Raw genomic sequence first — 27260 nt, forward strand, 5'->3', positions numbered from 1 at the left:
TAGCAACTACCTTTAATTCTTGATATTAAGCCTCAAATCTCATTCTCCAAGTATTTACAAAAGGGCCAGTCCCTCTCATAACAGAGAATAGATGTACTGCTATGTGGTCTTTAGATTTAAGCGGTCTTTTTAATACTTGAATTACTAGGGAATGTCCTTTTATGAGATTTTTTAAAAGCTTACTACACCCATGTTGCAAGGCAGGGCAACTGGCTAGACCTACAATCTTGTGCAATACAATATACACATTCCATGCCGGATCATCTATTGGTATAAGATCTCCAATCAAAACTCCAAAGTGAGCTGTGAATTGAAACTCAGAAGCTGACATACGTATGTAATCGTTTTATAAAAATTCTATAAAAATGTAATTAGAATCAATCAACGATCAAAAGAATTTCACAAAATATTCTCTAAAACGATTCGATGAAAAAAAAAAATTTGTTTCAAAATTAATATATGAGAAATTTAATGAAATGGACAACTTATCTCATGAAAGTAGCTTCGAAATAGTGTGATACAGTTCAAGTATATATCAACATTGATAAAATCGTCACTAAGCACTCGCTATAACTGTTGAATATTTCGTAAAAACAAACGAAATTATTACAAATCCACAAATTAAAGCATAAGATTAATTGACCATATCGACTGTAAAACTGTATAACAGTAAAACTCGAATGAAAACATATACTCTTATTCTCTTTGTTATTGTTATTACGAATGAAATTATCAAAACCAACTTTCAAAATTAAAATTGATTTTTGTTTTATAACTTGTATGCAAACAACCAAGCAAAATAAATTAAATATTTATAATACAACTTTAGAAGACAAAATGATTAGGGCCCGCCCTGGGCCCCAGGTACACGGTAATACATTTTTACAGTGATATTCGTTTTCAGCGACCCCAAAATTCCCCAAATAACGAGCTTCAACGAGATATGTTGAATATTCCCATAAAACTGCAGGAGACGAGGTATATAGGGCCCTCCCTGGGCCCCAGGTACATGGTAGAACATTTTCACAGTGATATTCGTTTTCAGCGACCCCAAAAACCCCCAAGTAACGAGCTTCAACGAGATATGTTGAATATTCCCATAAAACTGCAGGAGACGAGGTATATAGGGCCCGCCCTGGGCCCCAGGTACATGGTAGTACATTTTCGTTGTGATAGTCGTTTTCAGCGACCCCAAAAATCCCCGAGTGCAGAAATTAGACTCATTTTTACCGATATTTAGTGAAATACACATACTCAAAAAATGCTATGCGGTCCTCCCGCTAAAGAAGTTGACTTGAAACGATTCCTTAATGTTTTTTTGCGCTTTGTTTTATAGATTGGCAGATAGTGACCGATAATAGTTTAAAAATTTAAAAATTAAAAAAATTTTTTTTTCGGAATAACGTTTTTTTTATAAAACCATCCATAACTTTTAATTTTTTTAAGTTCTCTAGACCCCATTTTTAGCAAAAGTACATCGGTTCAAAAAAATATCAAAAATGTGTCCGTCCCGGACTTCATGGGTTAATTGTACAAGAAATATAGAATCACTTTAAAATTAAATTTTTTTTTATTGAACAATTTCTGACGTCTATTTGCATCATAAAAAATACTTATCTTAAGCACAATATCACAAAACATTTGATTTCAATAATATTTGCTTAAGTAATAATTACAAGTTGTATTATTTGAGTTACACGAAACATTTTTAGAAATAATTAAATGTTATTCAAATTACAACGAAAAAAAGATACAAGTGTACTTATTTACATAAAAATTCACATTTATCAGAACTATTGACTAAAAAACTTCTGTACAAATGAAATTAATCTTTTTTTAAGGGAGGATGGGTGATTGCGGCGCACATCGTTTACTCTGTTGGCAGGTGTCGTTTGCTCTAGATCACTTTCTTCGGTCTTCTCGCACATGCGAAACAAGTCTTCGTCTTTCATGTACCCAGCAATCGTTCGGCAGACAGTATATGGAAGATTCAGTTTACAATGATCCATCATGAACAGATCGGCGGCCAACAGTTCGAATTGCAGCCTCAACAGAACATTTGCTATGTGTTTTTTTACTGCTAATCTGGTAGAAAAATTTAGTGCTATTAAACGATAATCCTTAATTCTGCTGAAAATGGAGGAAGCATCGCGATAACTCATTTGGCAAATTTGTAAGAGCGAGACGTCTTTATTCACCATGATGCCTTTCATTTTCTCAACTTCTGGCATTATGCAGCAGATCTTGTAACCTTGAGTAACAAGATCAACCGACATCATAATTTGCCCATTAACTGATGATCTCAATTCTTCATGTTTTTTACGCAAGTAATCAACACTTTCTTGATCCAAATAAAAACCAAATCCTTCATAAATGGATAGGCAACACTCAGTACGCATGAGATTCTTTGTTTCACTCACTGATCTGTTGGATGAATCGTCGTCCACAATCAAACTTTTCATATCGCATCTTCGAAAAGATTTCAAAATTTTCAGTCGAGTGAAAACGTCCCAAGAAAATCCATTTGACGACAACAACCGAATCATCTCGGCCATGTAAAAAGTAATGGGATAATCATTCAATTCTGATGAAGTATAATCCGTGCTAAACGCAATATTCTCCCTCAAATTGTCAAGACTCGCACCTCGTTCCAAGAGTGACTTTGTCAGCTCATAGTCCAAAAGCGACACCGCCAATTCCAGAGGTGTGAAACCTCGAGCATTCCGTGTCTCGATATTTGCTCCTTTAGCGACGAGTAAGTCGACGATCTCATCGACTGGTCTTCTTTTTCTCTCTCCCTCTTCGTCTGTATTGTCGATACAAAATTCGTTACAGTCACACACACGCAGTCGCGCCAACGCATGAAGCGGAGTCGACTTATCTTTTTTTCTCAACTGATTTGGTTCCGCTCCGTTTTCCAACAGTACTTTCACGACATCCACTCGGCGGTATTTGCAGGCTATGTGCAGCGGCGAGCACGTGTACGAGTCGACATCGACGTCCACGCCTTGGCTTATGAATCGTTGCACCGCCTCGATATCGCCACTAAAACAGGCTCCGTGTAAATAAGTGAATCCATGATCGTCGCTATGATTTTTCTCGGAATTTTTCAGAAAAACACCAATGAGAGACTTGGTCACTGGGTCATCGTAAGCATGATATTTGCCTTTTTTGTATTGGAGATTGACGAAATAATGAATTGCAGACATTCCATCTATACATTTTTTATGAATATTTACCCCCATGTGCTCCTTTATAAATGTAAATAAGTTGGGAAGCTTCTCGTCCAATGCTATTTTGAATATCGTCGATGGTTTTACACTTTTTATCATATCTTTTAGTTCTATGATTTCTTCGAAATCCATTGGATTGGTATTTCTCCTGAACGTGCTCAATATGTGACTTATGTTTTCCTCTTTGGAAAAATTTGTTGTAAAATTATGTCTTGCCATGATAGATTTAGATTCTAGTAGTGAACACTTTTAACACGTGGTCGAACCTGATCACTCACCAACACTCGAGAAAAGTAAAAGTTGAAACGAAGATGTGAACAGCTTCACTAACTTGTACAGACTGATGCTTGTAATGCACATGTATGATGATACAGGATGTATTTTAGAAAGTATATTCGATGTTTCAAAAGTATCAGCCTCAAACACGTGCGTTGAGTGGGACGCATACGATGTCGCGCATCGGCTCTTGTCGAATGAATTTTTGAGTGCAGACAGGCATGTTGTTAGCGATAATTAAATAAAGCTGCAACAGAGGGCTAAAAATTCTTATTTCTACGAGGAAGCTTTTTGAAAATAAATTGGCAGCGGTTTTTTTTTCTGCAGCGAAGAAATCTATTAAAGCACTGGGTAAAACATTGTTTTCATACCAGTGGCCCGAAAATGACTACTTCCCCGCCGCTGCGCAAAGCAGGAAGAACGATTTTCGGCCCACTGTGTATGAAAAATAGTATACAGACCAATGCCGCGAAAAAAGAAACCCTTGGGCAGTGTCCGAGCTTTGAAATCGAGTCGATGCAAATGCAGAAACCGTCTGAAAAAATTTCTAGGCTAAAAGAACATAAGAACGATAATAGCAAGAAAAAATCTAAGAGCGAGCCTCATCTAAAAATACCCGAGAAAAAAAGTAAACTTGCGATATGAAAGGGGGGATTGACTTTATTCGTTTTGGTTGTCATGTTTTGTTTATTACCTTAGCTCTGATCTGTTCTCTTACTAACGTTGATTATCTTCTTATTAATTTTAATATTTTTTCCAGTCTTTCAGCCAAGCACACGAGTTAAAAATGGTGCACATGACGATGGACAAGAAACCCTCGAGCAGTGTCCGAGCCTTGAAATTGAGTCGATGCAAATTCAAATAACTCTGCGAGAACATACAATTGTATTTGAATTCCCTTACAAGTCCAGAACCGAATTTGTATTTTTACGCTACCTTCCAAGTTCTCACTATTCAGGTGCACAAAAAATACTACCTGAGACCTTTCGAAGCTCAAGACGCAACATTCGATCGGGTTTCAATATTAATAGTAAAAGCATTATATAATTTGTAAGTGAGCTGCAGTCTTTCCTTCCCTGTGGTAAGTTTGACTACAGCCCCGTTTTTATACTCGCGCAGCAAGCGATACGAATATTTCAGCGAGTCCACTTTGCAGAAGCACTCGCTACTACCCATCATCCTATACTCATTTGCACGCGCTTAAGGAGGCTCTTTCGGTGTAAGTTTTCTCACAGTGAGAGAGCGCCGAAATCATGCATGATGCAGTACGCACGGCAGTGCGCATGCGCCGTGCGGCTCAATTTCCAGTCCGAGCTGTCAACTGATGCGTCGTCTGTATTGCTGATGTACCGGCTCGTAACAAACAACATCAGTACGCCCAAATGGCCAAGATGAGAGTGGATAAAAATGTTTTAAGTAGCACATTTGAAGCAGGTGGACATGAGGCTTTGAAAAAGTTGCTACAGGAAGACGTTGGAGGCAAGCCCCGCGTGACCAAAAATAAGGGAGTAATCCAAAGTATTTTAAGTTTATTTCCAGTGAAAGATTAAGAAATAACAATTTATTTTTAAAATTAAATAAGTGTTGAATTTTTAAAAAATTTTGAATTTTATAAAATAAATTATTAAAAGATTTTTAATTTTTATAAAATAAATTGTTAAAAAATTTTTAATTTGTATGAAATAAATCGTTTAAACAATTTCTGTATCTATATTTTTAATAATTAAATAGATTTGTTATGAAATTAAAACAAATTTATACTTTTCGTCAATTGAAATTGTAACTTTCAGTTTGAGGCGATTTTGAATTTCGCGCGGATAGGTCCGCTACGTAGTGCCCTATCGGGTTTGCACCCGATTGTCGGAAAAACTGTATACATTTTTTGTCCATTTTTTTCAAAATTATATATTTTTTTCTTTCATATTGTATAAAACTAGTTAATACTGATAAATATAAAAGCTTGAATTTGTGCTAGTTTCATTTCAAATACTGTACCCACATTTTCTCATCATTTTTCATTGGTTCCTTTCAATCGGGTAATGTAGTAACTTCGATACAAGTATATTGAACTTTTTTTATAGACAAGGAGAACTAGAAATTGTGCAATTGAAAAAATGAAAAAATTCATCCGTATTCGTCGAACGATTTCAAACATAGTTTGTTATTTCAACTTTTTGTTAAAATAACCTTTCATTATAAAAACCACAAATATAGCAAGTAAAGAAAAGTTTACATATTTTTTACTCGATTATGATCAACTTGATAAAAAAAAATTTATGGTTCCAAAAAGTCTTTAAAATAGTTATATGTGAATTTTGCAGAACTTCTTAGACCACTTTGAAAATTTAGTCACATGGCCAGGTTGGAAAAATTTCAAAAAAATTGAAAATAGATCTAAAAAAATCACACTAATTCTGCGAACGAATTTAAACATTTTTTATTTAGGTAGAAAATTGACTTTGAAATAGAATTTCAAGTTTAATTCCAAAATTAATAATGATAATATTCATCAGCCGAGAAATTCACACCAGATTTTGAAAAAGCACACCCAAAAACCCATAGGTATATAATATTCTCAAGAAAAATTATTAAGTTAATCCATTGTTAACACGGCAGAAAATAAGAGAAATGTGTTAGACTCTTAATATCTTTTGAAAATAGTTGGACACACTCATTTATAATTATATCATTCGAAAGCAAATAAGATTTCTTGTAAGATATATTAATTTCATTAACTTGTGAAGTGATTTGAGCTACACGAAAAACTGCCATACAATTTGTAATGATCTATCGATCATTTATTTTATAAAAGCAAGAGATATGCGTCACAAGTAGCGTACAGAATTGTACATCTCTTACGTTCACATAAGAACGTAGCGGTATGAATGACACACGAACAGGCGAGCGCATAATCAAGAGCAACGATGTGTGAGTGAGCACACGTATAAGCAGTCGCAGCACTGTGTGAGTGAGCGCACGAATGAAGTACTGTATGAAATTTATGTACGAAATTTAACGTATAAAGACACGCGCCTAAAAGTATGACTACAATGGAAATTATTGAAGGGCATGACTTTGTGTCGACCAATATGTACAATAACAGGTCTCTGACACAACAATTAAGCAATATAATTCGGCGAATTACTGATATGCGCTTTCCTCTGATTTTTAGTAAGCAAGGGGTGAGAGCATATCGAAAACATGTTGACAAAAAGTATGAAAAACTGAGAGTATATAAAGAAGCTCCTGAGCTAAAGAGAGAGTCAGACGAATTGTAACGGTTAACAAGGGCGAAGCTCCGTGCGAAAGTAATTTATATTCACCAACTAAAAAGTTCAAGTTTTGCAAGTGAATCGAAGTGCAGTGAGAATAATCCATCTCCAAACTCTGCAAGCTGTTGAAGCTAGAGAATCATCAAAAAGTACTGCAGATCAGCAGGCCTTCGGCCTATCAATTCATTGAAGTACAGCTTTCAACTCTACAGCAGCCGTCTAAACGAAACAAAGTACCAACGCCGTTAAAAGAACTCTGGTTGTCTACATAAGCAGTAAGCCAAGAAATATTTGTTAAGCAGAGAACTTTAAATCGTAAATAAATCAATGTGTGCATTTTAAAAGTAATGAATGTGATAATATTATTTGTAAACCCTCTCCCTATACACTACGCTGAGAGCATTAAGAGACAACAGTAAGTTCATTTATTTAACGAAGTAATTGAGCCAGGAAAAGGGCTCATTACAAATTCAATGTTAAATGGCCAAAACTTTAAATCTCATTATTTCACAAGTTTGCACGGAAACCCCAAATTTTTTTTTCACCAAAAATTTTGTAATTTCATAAACTATCATTGGTAAAAATTTCACTTCGACCCAAAGTTTTTTTTCATTTTCACTATGCAGCCTCCTCAAACGCTGCTAAAACATGTATAGCTCGTGCAAATGCCACGGTAATACGATCTATCTGCAGGCACTCGGCAGGCAGCGCCTGAGCGTATAACAGCGGCGGTCGCGTATTATGCCGGGCGTCCAACGAACGCCTGGAGATCGTCACGCACCGAAATCAGTTTTTTTATTTTTTTTCGACGTAAATTGTCAACGCAAGGCCTTTGTTTTAATCGCGCCATAGCAGGAACGAGCCAGTACGAATCGAGTAACCGCCCGAGTTGTATGACTTTGCTCGCTCTCGCCCGTTAATACATTACACAATCTGCACTCAAATTTTTCATTCAAAAAGTTTTTAAACATTATCTCCTGTAGTTTTTGCGCTTGTGTGCTACTCTGCGTGCTATAATTCGTTGGGTGTGTTTGTTCGTGCGTGCGTGCGTTAGTACAAAAGTGAATAATATCTCATACAGAGTCTCTATTATAGACATGTCTCCCAAGGACGAATCCGTCCCGTATCCGTTGCACTTGGCTCTGGAGAAGGGCGACTGGAGCACGGCCGAGTCACTGCTGACGAGCGGCGTCGATCCCAATTCCACCGACGAGGACGGCTCGACGCCTCTGCACGTCGTTTGCCGGAGGCACGACGTCGACTCGGCGGAGAGGTTTTTCGCGCTCTGCGCCAGCCACGGGCACGTGCCGCTGATCGACGCTCGGGACAACGAGGGCAAGGCGCCGCTCCACCTGGCTCTGCCTCGCGGTCTCAGGAACCTGGACGAGTTTCTGCTGAGCAACGGAGCCGATCCGAACGCGCTCGACGCCGAGGGCGCGGCGCCTCTGCATTACGTTTGCCGGGGATTAGTGGATCCTCGCGTTTTGTTGAAAATCGTTTTCCAGCACATGGGCGTACGAGAGGAGGCTTGGGATGAATTAGCCGAGCGACTCGCGCGGTCTGGTACGGACGTGTTGGACTTCGAGAAGGCAATGATCGGATCGCTGCTGACGAGAGGGGCCGATCCTAATCTGGCCAACGCGAGAGGAGAGACGCCGCTTCACGTTATCTGCCAGAGGGATTTCTCCGAGGGCTTGGCAAAGATATTTCTCGATCTCAACGCGCAAATCAATGGGTCTACGCCGAGGCTCGACGCGAAGGACGAGTTGGACCACACGGCGCTCGACTGGGCCGTGGCTCGTCTCAAGCTGGACGCGACGCAGGCGCTCCTGGCTCGTGGCGCCGACCCGTCCGGCTTGGTTTTCCCCACGGCTAGTCGGCACGAGGAGGGATTCGGCCAGCCATGGAACGACGTCTTCGTGAGCAAAGATCATTACAGGCTGTCCGACGCTCTGGCCATCGTCGAGCTGCTGACGAGCAAAGGCTACGAGCTGGCGCGCAGCGACGCCCTGACGATCGCGCGATTCCTCTCCGAGCGCGAATTTTTCGTCAAAGTGCTCGAGCTCGAGAAGTTCGTCGACAGAGCGAAGAGGATAAAGATAAGAATTGCCAGCGACGGTTCGAGACTGTCGCTGCACGAGCTGATTCAGCTGCCGTACCAGGAGGCCGCTGAATTGCTCTCGTATCGGGAGTACTTCGAGCAGGCGCACGAGAAAAGTTTTGCCAAGGATCTACTGCCCCCGAGCGTCAAGGAGAAATGCGCCGCGCATCTGTTTGCGAAGCTGTCGAGAGGATTTTTCCGCGACTGGGCTCTGGAATCGTTGGTCGAGCTGACGCGCCACAGGATGCGGCTCGAGTGCTGCGAAGTGATAGTCGACAAGCTGACGAACCAGGATCTGTGTAATATCTGCGTGGCGGCTAACGTTTGAATTGCTTCGATAATAAAAACAAAAATGAATTGATTAAATACGTTGAATAAAAATACGTTCAAGCTTTGATAATAAAAACAAAAATGAATTAATTAAATTGCTTGTGTCAACATTTTTTTCACGACCTTAATTTCATTCGAAGGAAAAATGAACGATAGTTTCGGATTGTAGTGATAAAATCAATGTTTTTTATTCATAACTTGGCAGATAAACGACGCAGCGTTATCATACGAAATACAATCGCAGATGAGACGATCTTTTCTTTATTTCGGTTGCAAGCTCCAGCAGAAGTTATAAATAACAACATGTCATCTCTTTTTTATGGTAACAAAAAAAAGGGAAAAAGTAAACGATCAACTTATACGACAAAAAAGAAGGCTAGAAAGAAAGCGCGATAAAGAGAAGTTTAAAGTAAACGATGTACGAAATTAATGTTAAGATCTTTTCTTTTCTTTTTTTTTTTTTCATTTTCGAAAATGATTCTTCAGGCGACTTGGCGACGACGACGACGACGACGTGAGTACACCGTGTCACGAAGCTCTCTTTAGATCTCTCGATTGGCCATCATACACGACGCCAATTTGCAGAAATCGTTTTGGCCTGTAACGAGCGAAACGAGCGAGCGTGTCATAATAATAATAAAGTCGATATTCTATCGTTCGATTGTAGCAGAAAAATTGCGATACGTCTTTCACTGTACCTTGAGCTTTGCACGTATCGATGGCTTTGTTCAGCGTCTCCAAGTTCGTGCTGAATTTCGAGCGGAGATTTTCCTCGTTCAGTGCGCCGTCGGTCTTCATCTGCGAAGGGATTTCACGATTTTAAATGATTCGATCGCGATGTCATTTCAAAAAGAAGGGAAAAATAGAAAATGGATGATATTTACCAAGTTCATTTTCTTCATCATGCACGCGTAGTAGCAGTTTCTCTTCTGCTCCATGTTCTCCGGGACTTTGGCGTTCCTCAAGCCGGCCGGGTATTGGGCTGTTTCGAATCGCGACGCAAATTTCGCATCGTAAATTATACGTTCAAATTGAAAATAAGACTAGGGTGACGGAGAAAAATAAAGTCGAAGCTTACCCGCGTCGAAACCATTTTCCGTGAGGCAAGCCTTGATCAGGTCCTTGCTAACTGCTTGATCCTTGATTGGATCTTCCTGTAAACAGAAAATTATAAAAAATCGTTTCAAATTCAAGCTTTGTTTAAATTCTAGAATTAAAATTTCAAAAAAAGTACGCTTCTTTCATTGCTGGATTCGAAGAATTACTAAAATGACCATACCTCGAATGAAACTTTAATACAGCGATAATAAAGCAAACGTAAAAATAAACACCGTCAAATGAGTCATAACGACCACAGAGGCTCTCAGAAAAAGATTAAGTAGAGGTTTCAGAAATCACTCAGAAAGCTAGCTACGTTTCTGCTGTCTAATATTTATGCTCATTAAAAATACTTGAAAATATTTCACGCGATCCTTCAAATATCTCTCCACGTCGAAATCAAAGCTCATCGTTATCATATACTTACGGCGAACACTGCAACGAAGCACACGACGAGAAGGAAAGCGGCAGTCTTCATGGCTATTGGAACGTTTACGTAGTATACTATCGGCAACAACAACAAAAAACGATCGAAAGCAAGTAGCTATGCAGTTTTCACGAAAAGCCGAACTGTGTGCGTGGGCGCAGAGAGGCGATGCAACAAACTGAATGACAGCCGGCCACTTCGGCCACGGACTCTTATATACCTCGCTCTTATCCTGCGCTTGTGCATAAACACGCACGCACACAAACACACATACGAGGCTCGGATGTGCATCGTGCTGCACACAGGGCATTAATCGTCCACAATCGCGTATCCCAGACGCGATACGTACAGTGGCTGCAGTGATGTGTGTATACGTATGGTCAATAATGATGATGCTGCTGCTGCGACACCGAAACAATAAAAAATATATACAAGCGGGGGGTAGGGGGATCTCTCTCGAGTAGCAGCAGTAGCCTCGACGATTGATAAATTGTCATGTGTGCGTGTGTGTGCATGTGTGCGTGCATGCCCTTTAACAGAGAAAGCGAGAGAGGCCCCCACGAGCAGAGCCGTCGCACCGATAAAAAGCTCCACTTACGTATGATGCGTATATTTTGATTCATGTAATTCAATGCGACGCGACTGCTCGCTTAACGCTTGCATACGATATTACGCGCAGGTCTAATTACGATATTTATCTTCATTTTCAGCACCTGATCGCATGAGTTTTATGAAGCCGATTCCGATTTTCGTACTTAGCCTCTTCTTACTTTTTTTTATTTTTTTATCATCGTCTCTCGGTCTCGCGTGCATTATACTGTAGCAGCATATCGCGCGTGAGAAATGAATGGAAATTGATCACATCGCGCTCGACTTGGCACGCGATACGCGCGTATAAGTTATAGCGAAGACGAAACAATGTCTCGTTATTGCATCGGATGCATCCAATTATTTCTGCAAATATGCCGTACGCGATCTTCTTTCTCTCAAGGTTGGCGCATAATTAATCACCTCGCGTCTCCGATACGAAAAATTTTTTACAACTAAATGTATGCGCACGAATCTGGTGCACCACGATAGCGCGCGCACACACACGCCAAAGTCGTATAATTCGTACGTATACGCGATTGCTAAGCAGCGATGAATTATACGAGATAAAGATGTGTATAACGTTGTGGAGGGAGAGAGAGAAAAAAATTTTTTTCGACTCATAAGCGCGATGGAAAAAAGTCGAGCAACTCGAGCGGGTAATAGCCGTGAACAAAAAATAAGTAACAACGATCGAACAAACAATATAAGCGTGCGGAGCTTGGGCAAACATTAGCCAAGCGCCCAGAGAGAGAGAGAGAGAGAGTCAAGTCAAGTCAAAAGTTACCACCTATATCATCACCCTTCCTCCTCATTTCTATGTAAACAAAAATGTATGTGTAAAAAAAAGAGAACGAGGCGCGAAAACTTTAGGCGTTAAAAAAAAGAGGAGCGTGGAAGGGTTGTTTCGAATGTACATAAGATAGCGCGCGGGCGTCAAAGTAAACGCCGAAGGCGTCGCGCAAGCATATCATAACCCGCGCACGGCTCGTCGTCGTCGTCATCGCCCGCACACGCGACGATCACCGCGTATAGTTTGTCGCGTGAGCAAAGCACACCTGTGTGTATGTGTACATTACATGCATCTACCCCCTTTTTTTCGATGCTCGCACGTGTCTGCGGCACGCGGCGATACATATAATGCAATAATGTATACAACTAATTTGCCAAGTTATAATTTGATTCGGTGATATGCATTGGAATTTTTTTTTTACTATTTGGCGTCCCTGTACGTCGATGCACGCTAAATCGTAATGAGAACTGCTACTGTAATGTTTAGCGAGTTTTCGGTAAATGACGCACACGATCGTTCTGGGTATTATAACATTTTTAACGAGTTTCAGATTGTATGAAAACAAAACTGGCGCTGAAAGGAAATATTTATATTGATGTGAAAATTTATGTAAAAGCGGATGTAATTAAATTTGATAGTTACGTTCGTAAATCGTATCCGATTAAAAAAATTTAACGTTAGTCTAGAAATTGTACTGTTTACGTACGGAACGTTATTGTATTATGAGTGAGTTGTCGCGAGTAACGAGACACCAATGTTTATGTCCGTTCCGAGAGTCTAAGCCCGGCATTTCTTTTCGAAGTGTATATTTATCGAGCCGATCCTAAACATTCATCAGTCAAAGGGCATTGATTCAAGAAGTCAACAAAGACTTAATCTGGACTTGATAATATAGGTATAATATATATACGATTATTTTCACTTTTCCGCTTGCAGATTTACTATAATGCAGGTACTAGCCATCTATCGGTGGAGACTGGCTTCAATAATAACTGAATTTCACATACAATTTTTTTGATTAATTCAAGCAACAAAATCAATATTAAGACATTAATTTTCAATAACAATGTATATCTTGAAGATATATAATTGAATTATTTATAATTTATTTTGCAAAAAAATACATGTCGCATACATAATGTATAGGCTGCCTCGCGCTCGCAAAACATTACTGCGCGAAGCGCAATAAAGTAATTTATGTGCGTGCATTTTTGCACTGATACATTCATTTTCAAAAAAGATTTTACGTTAGAAGTATCCTTGATAAAATTCGGAATCGGTAATTTCAATCTTGATAACCGATTTAACACTTCATCTGCACTAAATGTAAATTTTTTATTTGTAATTATTCATCATGTATACAATATCTTCTCTCCATCTCCCTGCTCCATCGCTCGCTCGCTGCATCAATACAGCGAGGAAGAAATTTTATTATAATCGGACGACACACCGAGACAGAGAGAAAGAGTCGAGTGGAAAAGTTCGCCTTCGCACACACACACACGCACACGATGATCGCCGCCGCCGAGCAGTTGCTGCCTATACACACGATCGAATATAATTATGTTGTCAGAGGCTTTAAATCATGCGTCCCATTGTAATGAAATTACGTGTGTTGTGTGTGTGTCTGTGAGTGCGGCACTTGCGCGCAGGGGTACTGTACGACGTGCATCGTTCGTGCGTCGCGTTTAGATTCCATTTACAAAAAGCTCCGCGCGTCAATTTTATAATGTACATACGATACACAACGTTCGGCAGTGGAAGATTTAAATTTTTTTATTAACGCGCGTAAAACATTACTTTAGAAATTTATCGGACGCCGATGATTGCCGTTTTTCTCGTGACTGACGCGTGGCGCGCTAACGAGCCAGCACAGACAATGAATTCATTAAACTCTTCCCTCGTTTTCTTATTATATTTTTAAACGCATCCGTACTTCCAATACCTATACGCGGCGCATTTTCTGACGCGAGCAGAAATGGGAAATTTAATAAAGCACCGATCGTTTATGTAATTATCTATACACACTGTACAGCACCTGCTGCGCTCGCGTGTGTAAAGGGTTGTCGTTGTAAGGGTGTTTTGCCGAACAACACGGACGTTTAACGACCCTCGCATAATCGTGTGTCATGTGCTGTGTATGGAAATAGTACATTGTTAAAAGACGATTATTATTATTTTCTCTCTCTCTCTCGCGTCGAGAGATCGATGCACGCGGGACGATCGTCGTTCGGTCGGGTCGGGTCGACCCCGCAAATGATTTTTCAAAAAACAAAAGGCAAAAAAGAGCTGGAAAAAATATTACTCGGTCGCGTTTCCAACCTTATATACACGTATACACGTTTATTATTATGAATAATAAAGTACGCAAGCGGCTTGTGGAACCCATTACGCTTCGCGCAGTAATGTTTTGCGCTCGCGAGGCAGCCTACATACATTATGTATGCGACATGTATTTTTTTTTCTTTTCTCGCTCAAGCCCGTGCTTATAGTTTTTTTATTTATGCGTAGTAAAAGCCTAACTATAACGTACGTATATAACGACGATGCTCGAGAGATAATCTCGATCGCGCGCGCGCGCGTCGTTTTTTGCGCTGCGTTGCGTACTTCAGACAGGCAGGCAGGCAGGCGTACTTTTACCGATTTTTCAATCACGCCCTCTGCTGCTTTTTTTCCTATCTTTTTTTTGCCCTGTACATACAACAAAACAATAATAATAACGATAAAAATTAAACGATGGATAAATAAAAAGACGACGACGCGACGATGTAGCGGCGCGGCGATAAATAAGGATGCAATGCCGCGAACGCGTGTGCTCGACGGACGACGAACTGAACGCGGCGATCGACGGTATTTTGGACGAGGATCGGGCCGAGGTTAGCGTCAACGATAATCATCATTGTCGCGGCGGTAGAAAGCGTAAACGCAACGACGTAGACGACGAACAAGACCTAGACTACGAATCGGGGTTACAGGACGTAGGTATTAATTTTCTTTTCTTTTTTTAACTCGTCGTTTCTTCTCTCGGCAAATTTTTAAAAAATATGTATTGTTATCTTTCGCTCAGCGCACTCAACCTCGTCCACCACCTCCTCGTGGTGGTTGTAGGCCAGGCTCGTCGTCGTCTCAAAGACAGCAGCAGCAGCAGCCGCAGCTACGCAAACCCTGCCCGGGTGCTCTGAAAGCCAAGAGATTCTCGCTGCGCATCATGGAGGCACTGCGAGCCCTCGAGCGCGACAAGATCGACGGCAGGACCAGCAGCGGTGGCTGCGCCAACGAGACAACGACGGCGGGCTCGTCGACCTGCGACATCGTGCGCTACGTAGACGAGCACTTCCAGAGCGACGGCGATCTCGTCTCGCAGGTGCGCACCGCGCTGAAGCGCACCTGTTGTCAGGGGTTCGTATACGTAATGCAAACGACTGTCTTGGATAAAGCGTGGAATTTTGATTTTATTATTTTCGTTTCGTTTTTTGGAAATATGTCGTATGTAGATTGGTGAGAAACGAAGGTGACGACAGATTCAGCCTGGTCGAGCCGTTCGCGAGCTTGCTCAGTCGGACGCGATGCCACAACTCGAGCCAGTCGATGCCGGTCTTATCGACGGCTAGCAACGACGAAGCGGCGGGTACGACGACGACCGGTAACAACAACGATGCCGACGATAACGACGACGATAACGACGACAACGACGAGGGTAGTTTTTGCAAACCAGCGGCTCGGAACAAAAAAAATAATAACAATAACAACAATCGCAAGAGGAGAGGAGGACGGCGGAAAAAGTCCTGCACTCGCACGGATGTACGTAGCATCAATTGCACTCTTGGCGACACACGATTGATACAATTACTTTTTTTTCGTTCTATGATTTTCGAAACGAAGGACAGCTCTGACTTGGAACTGTCGATACCGACGAGCGCCGAGGAGGATCTGATACGTCGCGGTGTCCGGCAGCCGCGAGACGATATCGCTGAGTGCGTGGATAATGAAAATCTGCGATCGAGAGCAGCGGCTCCGTTTCCTCCTGCCAAGCGTCGTCAACGAAGCTGGTAATTGTTACTCGAGATATAAACGATACGAGTGTCGTTGTTTTGATCGATGACGAAATATTTGTAGCGGATCGGGGGAGGAGGAGGAAGACAGCGACTTTGCCGGGGCGATCGACGATCCGGCCCGAGGCCTCGAGATCGGCGTCAAGCTCGAGGATTTTGAAAACGACGACGAGGAAGATGAAATCGTGCCGCCGGACGAGCAGGATCTGAATCAGGATAACGACGACGACGATGATGACGACGACGAAGTGGCATCCAACGACAGCGTGTTCAACGAGATGAGACGTCGCAATCCGAACAACAACAACATCAACAATCGCGACAGAGACAAGGAGCTGAAGAGGTGGATCAAGAGATGCCGCAAGGAGTGCGCTCGGCGCGCGGCCGAGGATCGATCGCCCGACCGACGATTGGACAAGGAGAGAAGCGGCAGCAGCGGCGACAACGAATGAGATTGTTGTTATTATTTTCAAAATTATCAGAATAAATGCCAAATTAATTAAAACACATAGAGTTTTTGGATTCGATTTATATTATCATTGCGACGAGTAATTTTTAACAATACAAATAACGATCATTTCGGGTGAACGTCGCGATTCGCGATCAGTACTTGCGATCGATGTCCCAGTCGGGCTGCTGCCGGTGTCGTTTTTCCGGCGGGCTGCTGCTTCTGCTTCTGCTCTTGCTGCTGTTTTTGTCGTCGTCGTTGTTGTTGTTGGAAAAGAGCTTGAGCTCCGGGGCGATGCGAAAGACGAGGCCGCGCTTGTCCACGGGCTGCAGCAGGCCCAGCACCGTGCCGATCGATATTATCTCGTAGATGCACTTCTCGATGTTTCTCTTGGCTGTACAACGACGATAACGAGGCAGTTGATTGTATTATTTAAGGCATACGAAAAAATAACGCGAAACTTTTTTTTTTCTTATATACCTCCGGTATAGGAGTACACGTTGTCGTTGTTGGGCCCGCAGGGCGAGGCCGGCTGCCTCTTGAACTCGTCGTAGCCGACGACGCTCGTTATCTGACGCGGCGCGTCAATGTCGTTGTTGTCGTTGTGACGTCGCGGCCGACCGGCGCCGCCGCCGCACTGCTTCTGATGGCGGCGCTGATCCGGCCTCAGTCGGCGCGGATGCGCCTGCCTCTGCTGCCGACGGAACTGGCACGTGGCGCTCGTCTTCTGGGACCTGCAGACGCCGCGATTCGACACGCTCTCGAGATAGCGATAGACCAGCTCCGCCACCGTCGGCTTGTGCGTCCGCGGCGCCGCTGCCGCTCGGCCCTGCAGCATCGTCGGCCTGCTCCTGCTCGACTTCGACGTCGCCTTCGTCGCTCGTTTCTGCGCAACAACAACAACAGCCAAACAATGAACGGACCTTTACTCGATCGGTTGTCGGTTTTTGCACTGCTGTATCTGATGATACGAATGTTTGGGGGTACCTGAACGCGATTGGCGCTGCGTTGGGGTCGGCGCTTCTCGATGAAGCGAGCCTCGTGGCCCGGCAGTATTCTCACGCGTTTCTTCGCGACGCGATGATTATGATGATGGTGATGGTGTCTGCGCTCCGGAGCCATCGAGATACGATACTTCACGAGCTCATTTTTACAAAGATTGATTCGGCTTTATTTATGGTTTTTTTTTTATATCTGTTGCGTGAACTTTTTTTGAGGGTTGGGGGGGACGAAACAACAACGTATATATGTACACAAAAGTTTGACACACGATTGAGAGGGAAACGCCGTGAACTTAGTCGGATAACCTAATTTTTGTCTTTGCTTTATTATGATGATAAGAATACAATCGATTGTTGAGCACATTTTGAAATCGAACGTCCTAGCAATGATCATCAAAAACATTATATTGAAAAAACAAATTAATTCATAATTATAAATCATCATTATTAAAAATTGAAAAATTAAAATAATGAAAAGTATGACTGATCGATCGAATCGTATTGCAGCTGTACAACAAGGGCGGCTCGCGCATGCCACCCACGCGATGCCGAGCAGCAGTAGCAGCAGCACACACACCTGGTCGGTAGTACGAGCCGTGGCTTTGAATGTGTATGTGGGTGTGTGTGCGGCAGTACCATGACAGCCTCGACTCCGACGCCGTCACAACAAAGCGAAATTAAAGTACGCAGCTATGTCGAGCAAGGTAGTGTTATATATTACTTATTTTAATCGAAGGTTAAATGTTTGCTGTGGATATTTTATTTTTATATTTGTTTCGTTCAGGATTCGGAGGAAAAAAAAGTTAAGAAGAGAAGCCACTCGCAGAGCCGATCCAAGTCCGAAAAAGTCGAAGCCGAGGAGAAAGACGTCAAGAAGAGAAGTCATTCGAAAAGCAGATCGAGCCCCGAAAAATCCAAATCTTCTTCGAAAAGCAGCGATGGCAAAACAGTCGGTGATAAGGATAAAAGCCGAGACAAGCACGCGTCGAAGTCGTCGTCTTCGAAGCCGGAGAAAACAGCCGCGGTCGAGCCAGTCATCCGTGACAGAAGCAGAGAGAAGAGTCGACCGCCGAAAATATACACGGACGAGGAGAAGATGAGATTGAAGCGAGAGAGGCAGGCGAGAGAGGCCAAAAGAGAATTGGAAAAGAGCTCGAAATCGGAGAAAAAAGAGCAGCAGCAGCCGCGAATCGTCGTCGATAAAAGGGTCGCGAGCGACAGGAAGCCGACAAAAATTGAAAGCTCGTCTACAAAAGCGAACCTTCTGCCCGATAAAAATGTGATGATCAAATCAAAGCAACTTAGAAAGTCCACCTCGAAGTCGAGCGTCGACGAGTCGTCCGGTAGTTCCAAAGCACGAGTGTCCACGAGAGTCAAATCGGAAAGTTCGAGTAAAAAAAAGTACGACGAGAAACGGGGCCAAAGTTCCGTGTTCGCGCCCCCGGACGCTGCGAGCAAATTGAAGGATTCGATCAAAGCCGCCGCCACCACCAGCAACACCGAGACGAGGAGGAAGAAAAAAGTCGATGCGAGCGACGAAAAGACGACGACGACGATTTCGAGGGAGCGCAGAAGATCCAGGACACTGAGCCCCAGCGAGGTGAGAGTGTTGAATCAGAACAATAGTAATAACAACGCCGTCAAGGTGCAGAAAGAAGCGTCCCCGAATGCCGCCGCTGCTGCTGCTGCTGCTGCTGCTGCTGCTGGCAGTATCGTGGATAAAAATTCGCGGCACGACGTCGATCCACCGGCTAAGAACGAAAGCGACAACAGCGAGATCGATTTCAATCATTTAGAAGAATACGAGGTGGTTAGACCCATTATGATATCAATCAATTTCGTGCTATAATTCTATAAAGTGTCTAACGATAATGCCTGAATTTAGGATTACGAGTCGGACGTGGACGACTTCACGATCGCCACGCAAGTGAACGACGACTCGGACGTCAGTCTGCTGAGCTTGGATCTGGAGCCGATCATATTGAAAACCGAAGAGAAGGTATATTTTGTTTCATTTTACGTCGATCGATATTTTTGATGACAAATATTATTGAAGAAAAAAATAAATAAATTAACGCAGAGAAAACTCGTGATGAGCGCGGCGACCGTACGCCGAGAAAGAGAGGACACCAACGACTCCGAGCATCACGAACTGGCCGAGACGCGCAAGAGGGCGGCGATGGTCGAGTCGTTGATGGCGCATCGAATGAGGACACCCTCGCCCGAGCCCGAGATGATCAAGTTGCTGCCCAGCGACGACGTTTACAGGTTCGACACGTAGGGCTTCACGATACGATACGATATACCGATATTTTTTTTAGTAAATATCGATATCGTATCGAAATCGGCGATATTTGGTTTTGAAAATTATTGTATTGTGTATCGAAATCGATACGATATCGAGAAATAATTAAATTTTAGTAGTCAAAACAATACAATTGTTTTCAAATAGCTATAAAGAATTTTTAATTATTCGTTGAATAAATAGTAACTATTTTTCATGTTAATAATCACATTTTATAATTAAGTATGAGAGAATATTTTAAGTTTGCATTAAAATACTATATTAAAATAATAAGCTTGTCGCTTCGCATCCACCTATTGATGCGGATCAATTCCCTAAAGCTTTCGTTCGTAAGAATTGCTGTCTGATTAGCCGTATTACCATCATTATGGACGAGACTTTATCTCGGACAAAAGAGATCGTCGTGAAGTAAAGAATACGCCATTGCTTCATAGAGCTCATTTTCGGTCAATTATATTAAATACTTTAGTGTTTACAATAACCAATAAGTTCTAGTTACTTGAACTTTTATGTTACGATGATCTTGGCTTAGTCAAAAAAATAAAATCCGAATAAAGTAATAATTTAAATTATTACTTTTAGTTTTAATAGGCTTTAAATTGAGGTTTTGAACCAGATGTCGTAGTACCGTATGGTTTACATATTTCAAAACTACATTGAAATCTCAAAAAATGACAGAAGCTTTGTGTACATTTCTTGATAGCAGCGAGTATACCGACCTCGATACTAGATATGGTTGATTCTCCTGAAGTCTGCTTTTTCGGGTATAGAAAATGAAAAAATGGTGAAAATTTGTTCTTCACATTGAACGGCGCAAACTAGTTGACCCTTTTTTAAACCATAAAATATAAATTTTCATTGAATCTGGAGCCTTGAGATTTCGTTGTACGAAAACTATGTCCAATTTTATGCTTAAAATTGACTATTTTCGGTTACGGAGGTGACACACATTGAGGTGACAAATCCCTGCTTTGATCAACTAAGTATGAAAAATAAGAAACGCACAAAATTTTCCGCACAACCCGAAATTCGGTCATGAAAAACGAGTCTTTTGATGGTGCGAGAAGAAGAGAAAGAATGATTATAGCTCGAGATATTCATTTCTACGGAGGTGACAGTTTTTTTGAAAAACGTGAATTTTCCAATAGAATAATTATCTCTGCATAGCTAAAATCTAAAATTTGAAGCGGCAACCTACACTATGCGAGGAAGGAAGGGGACAAATGAAATAAAATACATATGATCAATGGTTAAATTAAATAAGATCTGTGTATTGTATAATAATATGGGCGCCACCGCTAAAGCGGAAATAATACGTAATAATAAATTATAATTGATAAATGCGCAAGTCAGATTATACTCTATTCCTCACTGGTTAGTTGTACAGTTGCACGGCCATGAGACTCGCTCAAGGTGCGAGTTCAGTACACGAGGTCAAAAAAGGGGAATTAGATTAGAAGTCGCGAAATACGACTGGCTCGACGATACTTAGGCTAACTTAAAATAGAACTTATCTAGTGCGCTCTTCTGTCTTCGCCGGCTGATGATGACCGATGTTGCCTGGTGATGGTTGGCCGTGGCGCAGACGTCCGCAAGAGCAGCTTGACCAGTTAACTGGATTAGTCGACGGGAACTCGGGTGGTGAAGGGTGGCACTCACGAGTTCACGTATCACGATAACGACGGAAATTATTTGGTCGTTGTAAGGGTAATCGTGCGGCTGTTCGAGTTCAGCAGCACTCACGATTACTCGGCAAACACAACTTTTCTAATGGTATCTCTGTGCGAGAAAATGGCAGAGAGTCGAGAGCACGAGAGTCACGATGATGCGAGTGTAATCTCTCGTAGCTCGGAGTAATCTACGAGGGTGTACTACTGATCGGATAATAGTAACATGGCTATGTTCAAGAGCTTACCCAAATAGCATATTTTGCACCTGGGGGGTAAAAAACTGTAAAGTCTCACAGCACATGAAATTTATCATCCGAGGCGAAGCCGAGGTTGATAATCATGTGCTCTGAGACTTTCTTTTTTCGCTACATAGGTGCAAATACAATTATTCGATGACCCCGAAACAAAATAGTATATTTTTCACTCCCTGGGTGCAAATAGAAGTTTTGTTTTCTTCAATAAAAAAATTCTGGTACTCAGTAAAAATCAAGCAAATATTATGATGAAAGAGGAATTTTAAAAAATGCAAAAAAATGTTCAAAATTTATTAAAAAAAAGTATAATCTATTATTATCTATTATCTATTCTCTAGTATAGTTCCTATAATAGTATAGTAGAATTCCTAATAGTAGAATCTAATAGTAGAATTCCTATAATCGTACAATGGAGTGACTATTCATTACATAGACGAAAATTGGATTTTAAACTGGTTTGCTATTAATTTTAGTCCATCAAAAGAAAAGCATTCCGGTTTGGATATGGCACACATCTTTTATGAAATTACTAAATTTTATAATATCCGTGATAAAATAGCTGTCATTACCGTGGACAATGCTACTGAGAATACGACTTTTATTTCTGAACTCAGCAAAATTTTAAAGGATGATAAAATTAATTTAGATCTACAAGATCAACACTTTCGATGCCTTGCCCATGTCTTTCATTTATCAGCGCAAGACATTCTAAAATTGATGGATTGTTGTGAAGTTGAAAAGTATTTAAACGAAGAAAAAAAAGATTATGATGACTTAGACAATATACCAGATGAAGAAATGGACGATTTTGAATAGAATTCAAAGTTAATTTCCAACGTTGTAAGTAAAATACGCAAATTGCTCAAAAATATAAGAAATTCAGAAGTGTTTCGGAGATACTGCTCACCAAATGAAAGATGCTCTGGATCAACTTTGTAAAAAGTACGATACCTAAATATCTGTAAAACTGTGAATTCTCGTTGGAAGATTAGTAGAATTTTTAGGTGACTATAATCGAGTGTCGGGAAAAATTACTGGCGAAGAAGTACGTATTGTTGGCATAATAGCTTTTATAGCACTGCGTGTCTTAAGTTCAAATTTAAGGCACGCCTATGACACTCGCTGCGCTCGTGCGCTAACTTCACTCAGCGGTACCCAGCGCCCAGCTGAGATAAAATCGTCTCCACATTATTTCTCGCAAGAGCTTCTCGAACGGACCCGACTTTAGCCCGGGCGCGAGATCGTCGAAGCGACTCGTCGAGACCTCCAACTCGTGGTAATTCTCGGGCTCGAGTCGTTTGGCCGCGCGCTCGAGTCGCAGGCTGATCGCCTCGTGGAGCGTCAGCCTCGTGCTCTCCGCCGCAGGAAGTTACATCGAGCAAGCCCATTAACGCGCCATGGCGTCGCTTCGCGTCAGCTCGTAGCCTCTTTTCTCGAGACTCGCGACGACGCCCATCCGGTCGCTCGCCCCGCACAATTGGCTCGTGCCGCCGTGTCCCGACGCGTAAAAGCGTCCCTTGGCCGACAACCAGAAAAGATCGTATCCGGACGGGAACTTGAAGGACGCCGGCAGTTCGGCGCCGCGATCGAAGAGCACCTCGAGAACTTGCGGAAAGCCCTTGGCCGCGGCCCACTGGAGCGGCGTCCAGCCGAATTTGGCTCGGGCGTTGATCTCGACCTTCAGCCGCAGCTCGTCGACGGTATCGAAGAAAAATCTCACGAAGTCGACGTCGTACACCATCTTGCAAATGGCGTGCAGAGGAGTCTGTCCATCCTTGTTGACCGTGTTCGGATCGGCGCCGCGTCTCAGCAGGAATGCGCTCAGACCTCTGTGAGCCCTGTTGAGAGCGTAGTACAGCGGTGCGTTGCCCGCGTCGTCCCGAGCGTCGATCCGCAACGACTCGTCGTCGCCGCAGGCACGGAGAAACGTCTCGGACCAGTCGTTCTCGTCTTTCTGGCACAGAAGGTGCAGCGGCGTCTCACCTCGTGCGTTGGCCGCGTTCGGACCGGCGCCGTGCGCCAGCAGCACACCCGTACACAAGGTCGCTAGTACGAAGTACGAAGACTTCTTCTTTGATAACCGGAAAGTTATCCTATAATGTACATATTCTTGAGATTCGTTTGATCCGCCGCTTGCGCTTGATGCACTTTTTACGTAGGGCTTCAAAATTTCTCCTTTGCCGACGATTCGAATCAGTCGTCGGTCAGAGTCATCGATGTCAGCTGTTCGTAGACTCGAGGCAGCATGCATAGGACATATATGGTCGTGCATTACCAAACTGAGTAGCTTCTGTAAAGCCAAGTTAAGTCGCATTACTTTCTAATCGTTTAGTATACGCTACGCAACAAAACCACTCTAAGCTCCGCCCAAACGCTCAGAGCGAAGCCACGAAGAGAGATCACGTCGATCGGAGAAAGTGAGCTTCTTCGAAAGATAATCTCTTATAGCTTCCACCACGAGGGAGGTACACTCGTCTTAGCGCAGTCAGTGAACGCTTCGACGTCGCAGCGTGAACATCGTGCGGGAAGATAGCCAGTGACTCTTGTGAAAAAAAAGTTTAAAAATATTTTCAATTCCATTCGATTGTGTTCTTTTTTTGTGTGCAAGGGCCCAGAATGATGGATATAAATGAAAATATTTTCGAATACGGTAGCGTAGGTGAATACGACAGAATCGAGCACTGCCTCGTGCCGAAAACGGGTGATTCGCCGCTGCACTTGGCTCTGGCGAACGGCAACGTCGGACTGGTTGAGCTGCTGATAAAAAGTGGCACCGATCCGAGTTTTTCCAACGAGCAAGGATCGACGCCTTTGCACGTCATTTGCCAGAGAGACGACGGCGACGACGAATCGATAGATAAATTCTTGAAGATGTGCGACGACAGAGAGCTAACTTTGCAGTTGGACGCCCGGGACAAGATGAACAGGACACCGCTCCAATTGGCCGTGGTACACAATTTGCCGCACGCCGTCGACGTACTCTTGGCTCGAGGTGCCGATATAGCGAGCTTCGAATTTCCCAGGGAGGCTTGGTTCGCCGAGAGATTCAAATTGCAGAACTCGAGCGCCGCTTCGAAATTGGCCACGGTGTCTCGCGTTCTGGCCGTCGTCCGCAATCTCGAAAAGGCTGGATTCGAGCTGAACCGAGACGACGCGCTCATCATCATGAACTACTTCGACTGGTGCAGACTCTTGGACAAGCCGGCGGATTTCGAAGAATTTTGGTGGAAGAGTGCAGGGGAGTTCGGCGAAAAAGCGCTCAGCATCGTGATCAATTCATGGCTGTCGCTCCAGGACCTAATCCAGTTAAACCCCCAAGACGCGGAGAACTTGGTCGCGTACACGGACTACTGCGAGCTCTCGCGTTCGGAGGAATTCAACAAGCTGCCCGTTAAGTACGTGGAGGCTTGCGTTTGGCGTCTGTGCAATACGATGGCGAGTGGATTTTTCCAGCGATGGGCGCTGGAGCCTTACGCGGAGCAGATGCGCAAGCAGATGCGCGACCAATTTTCGATTCATTCCTGCAAAAAGACCCTCGAGACGCTGTCGAATTGGGATTTGCGTAATATCTGCTTGGCGAAGGAACGTTGAAGCTCTCGACGACTCATGTTAGAATAAGAACAATTACAATACATTAATACACATGTTAGAATAAGAACAATTATAATTATGTTTTCTTTTTGATGCTTCATCAGCAGACTTTTTGTAAATCCATTTGTTTGTGAGTACTACAATTTAAATAAATGAAAAAATTGATTTTATTAATTAGCTTTGACTTTAATTTTTATTATTTTCATTTTTACACCTTGCAGCTACGCACAATAACCGTGGAATTTGTATTTATCTCTGCATTATATTATAAGGTAGAACGAGCATGTTGTCTATTTCTTGGAATGAATAGACTTTAGAAAAAGAACAAAGAAAGCCTAGAGCGATACTTCCGTTAGTATTTATTTTAATTTGGAGTCGAATAACAAGAAATCGATCAATCATAATCCTCTAGGCAACTAATGATGTGTCACATTACGCGAGTATGATCATAAAAATAATAAAAGCTAATTAAAATACTTCCACGTAATGTAACGATTTACGGTAGAACACATGTTCGGGACATTTAATATTGCTGCGATCCAAGATTCCATTAGAATGCAATAAATCTCTGTTTTTCGAAAAATAAAATATAGTGTGAGAAACATTAGGCACGGCGGTCTTTCTGGAAACTTAATCTGTTAGCGGGGAAACTTGACTCCTCACCATAAACTTTTTCTAAAGCCTAAGAATATAACTTTATTAAGCCGAAATAAAAATCAACTAAATTAAATATATTTATTGATATGGGGCCATGTGGCGAGTTGATCAAATAAGCAGACCACATGGAACGCTTGTAAGTTCTAATAAAGATCTCATTTTATCATACTTCATTCAAATGGACCTGTAATTTTATCGCAAGACATGAGATAAATCTCGATCATTTGATCTCTCAGACTGCATATAGATCGTAACATCAGGTGCATGGCAGCGGCGTTTATTACCGAGTGTTCTGGTTGTAACATTTCCAATTTTTCAGACTTAACATAAATATAATTAGGTAGCTGGTGTTACCGACTGAGCATTTCACAACGTGTATAGAGGACCCTTAACATATGTGGTATTTCACGTCAGTCGTCAACTCTACCAGCGCCGCGCCGAGCAGCATCGTTCAAATTTGTAATTCGCTGTAAAAGTATCTGAATGCACCTACGGAAAAAATTAATGTATGATTTCGATGAGAAATTGCCTCGGCTATCCGATGACAATGTCTAATTTCTTAATTTTTTGATGATTATTAATCAATCGATTAATGTTTATTTCAAGGCACAATGAAAGGCATATAGGGTAAAACACCTATTACTGTGCCCAAGACATAACCTTCAATGTCCCTATTACTGAACATTTGATTTGATTACATGTTAAAATCCAGTTATATGGACAGGCACAGTAATAGGTGCACCTACCCTATAGTTGATTCTCCCAAAGTCTGCTTTTTGCATGTCTTCATGCCATGTTCTTAAACTAGTGAAGATAAGCCAAATCTGGCTCGGTCGTTCATTCAATATTGTTGTATTCTTCATGATTGGACATAAATATTAGAATTTGTTAGTGCCAGATACATTTGCCGTGGAGATGTACATGCCTAATGTCACCTCCGTGGCATGTCTAGATCACAAAATCAACTCTGTTTGCATATACCATGCATTCTCATTAGCACCTAGCCCTATAATAACTATGACACCACGTTTTATACATCCAAAGTAAAGTTTAAGTCTACCATAGGGCCTTGAAAAATGTTTTAAAAAAATTTTCCACACAATAGGGTATTTGCATGAAAAAAAAAGTCATTGAAATAATTACGTTATAGTAAAATATACGTAT

General features: G+C 42.1%; 4 protein-coding genes across 5 annotated transcripts; 3 read left to right on the top strand and 1 right to left on the bottom strand.

Annotated features, from left to right (window-relative positions):
• Positions 1 to 6790: 6790 nt before the first annotated feature.
• Positions 6791 to 9237, top strand: LOC106649221 (ankyrin-1-like). 2 transcript variants are annotated; one of them, XM_014366517.1, is made up of 2 exons: positions 6791 to 7056; positions 7877 to 9237. In XM_014366517.1, exon 2 carries the CDS (start codon positions 7879 to 7881, stop codon positions 9208 to 9210), a length of 1332 nt encoding a protein of 443 aa, XP_014222003.1. In that variant the 5' UTR covers positions 6791 to 7056; positions 7877 to 7878; the 3' UTR covers positions 9211 to 9237. The 2 variants fall into 2 exon arrangements, with proteins under 2 accessions (XP_014222003.1, XP_014222004.1); XM_014366518.2 differs by lacking the exon at positions 6791 to 7056 and adding an exon at positions 7629 to 7801.
• A 138-nt stretch (positions 9238 to 9375) lies between these two features.
• Positions 9376 to 10919, bottom strand: LOC106649244. The gene is made up of 5 exons (XM_014366548.1): positions 10738 to 10919; positions 10291 to 10366; positions 10097 to 10194; positions 9911 to 10010; positions 9376 to 9810 (listed from the first exon to the last, which is right to left on the bottom strand). The coding sequence occupies exons 1-5, from the start codon at positions 10786 to 10788 to the stop codon at positions 9755 to 9757; spliced, it is 381 nt and encodes a 126-aa protein (XP_014222034.1). The 5' UTR covers positions 10789 to 10919; the 3' UTR covers positions 9376 to 9754.
• Positions 10920 to 12943: 2024 nt separating this feature from the next.
• Positions 12944 to 16622, top strand: LOC106649130 (uncharacterized protein DDB_G0283697-like). The gene is made up of 6 exons (XM_023458188.1): positions 12944 to 13013; positions 14871 to 15100; positions 15186 to 15517; positions 15613 to 15919; positions 16001 to 16167; positions 16235 to 16622. The coding sequence occupies exons 3-6, from the start codon at positions 15327 to 15329 to the stop codon at positions 16620 to 16622; spliced, it is 1053 nt and encodes a 350-aa protein (XP_023313956.1). The 5' UTR covers positions 12944 to 13013; positions 14871 to 15100; positions 15186 to 15326.
• A 1622-nt stretch (positions 16623 to 18244) lies between these two features.
• On the top strand, positions 18245 to 22664 carry LOC111693494 (inner centromere protein A-like). The gene is made up of 5 exons (XM_023458189.1): positions 18245 to 18323; positions 18404 to 19426; positions 19505 to 19618; positions 19700 to 19887; positions 22322 to 22664. The coding sequence occupies exons 1-5, from the start codon at positions 18312 to 18314 to the stop codon at positions 22662 to 22664; spliced, it is 1680 nt and encodes a 559-aa protein (XP_023313957.1). The 5' UTR covers positions 18245 to 18311.
• The last annotated feature ends 4596 nt before the right edge of the window (positions 22665 to 27260 follow it).

This window comes from Trichogramma pretiosum, unplaced genomic scaffold, assembly GCF_000599845.2.
Source record: "Trichogramma pretiosum strain Unisexual culture from Peru unplaced genomic scaffold, Tpre_2.0 scaffold17, whole genome shotgun sequence".
NCBI lineage: Eukaryota > Metazoa > Arthropoda > Insecta > Hymenoptera > Trichogrammatidae > Trichogramma > Trichogramma pretiosum.

What these genes read in the sequence shown, in the direction of transcription:
- LOC106649221 (XM_014366517.1), top strand. Translation starts at nt 7,879, where the DNA reads ATGTCTCCCAAGGACGAATCCGTCCCGTATCCGTTGCACTTGGCTCTG.
- LOC106649244 (XM_014366548.1), bottom strand. Translation starts at nt 10,788, where the DNA reads ATGAAGACTGCCGCTTTCCTTCTCGTCGTGTGCTTCGTTGCAGTGTTC. An exon ending in GCTTCGTTGCAGTGTTCGCC is followed by an intron (nt 10,367 to 10,737) that starts GTAAGTATATGA and finishes TTCTGTTTACAG; the next exon opens with GAAGATCCAATCAAGGATCA. An exon ending in CGATACGTGCAAAGCTCAAG is followed by an intron (nt 9,811 to 9,910) that starts GTACAGTGAAAG and finishes CGCTCGTTACAG; the next exon opens with GCCAAAACGATTTCTGCAAA.
- LOC106649130 (XM_023458188.1), top strand. Translation starts at nt 15,327, where the DNA reads ATGGAGGCACTGCGAGCCCTCGAGCGCGACAAGATCGACGGCAGGACC. An exon ending in AGTCCTGCACTCGCACGGAT is followed by an intron (nt 15,920 to 16,000) that starts GTACGTAGCATC and finishes TTCGAAACGAAG; the next exon opens with GACAGCTCTGACTTGGAACT. An exon ending in AAGCGTCGTCAACGAAGCTG is followed by an intron (nt 16,168 to 16,234) that starts GTAATTGTTACT and finishes AAATATTTGTAG; the next exon opens with CGGATCGGGGGAGGAGGAGG.
- LOC111693494 (XM_023458189.1), top strand. An exon ending in ATCATTTAGAAGAATACGAG is followed by an intron (nt 19,427 to 19,504) that starts GTGGTTAGACCC and finishes GCCTGAATTTAG; the next exon opens with GATTACGAGTCGGACGTGGA. An exon ending in CCCAGCGACGACGTTTACAG is followed by an intron (nt 19,888 to 22,321) that starts GTTCGACACGTA and finishes TATTAATTTTAG; the next exon opens with TCCATCAAAAGAAAAGCATT.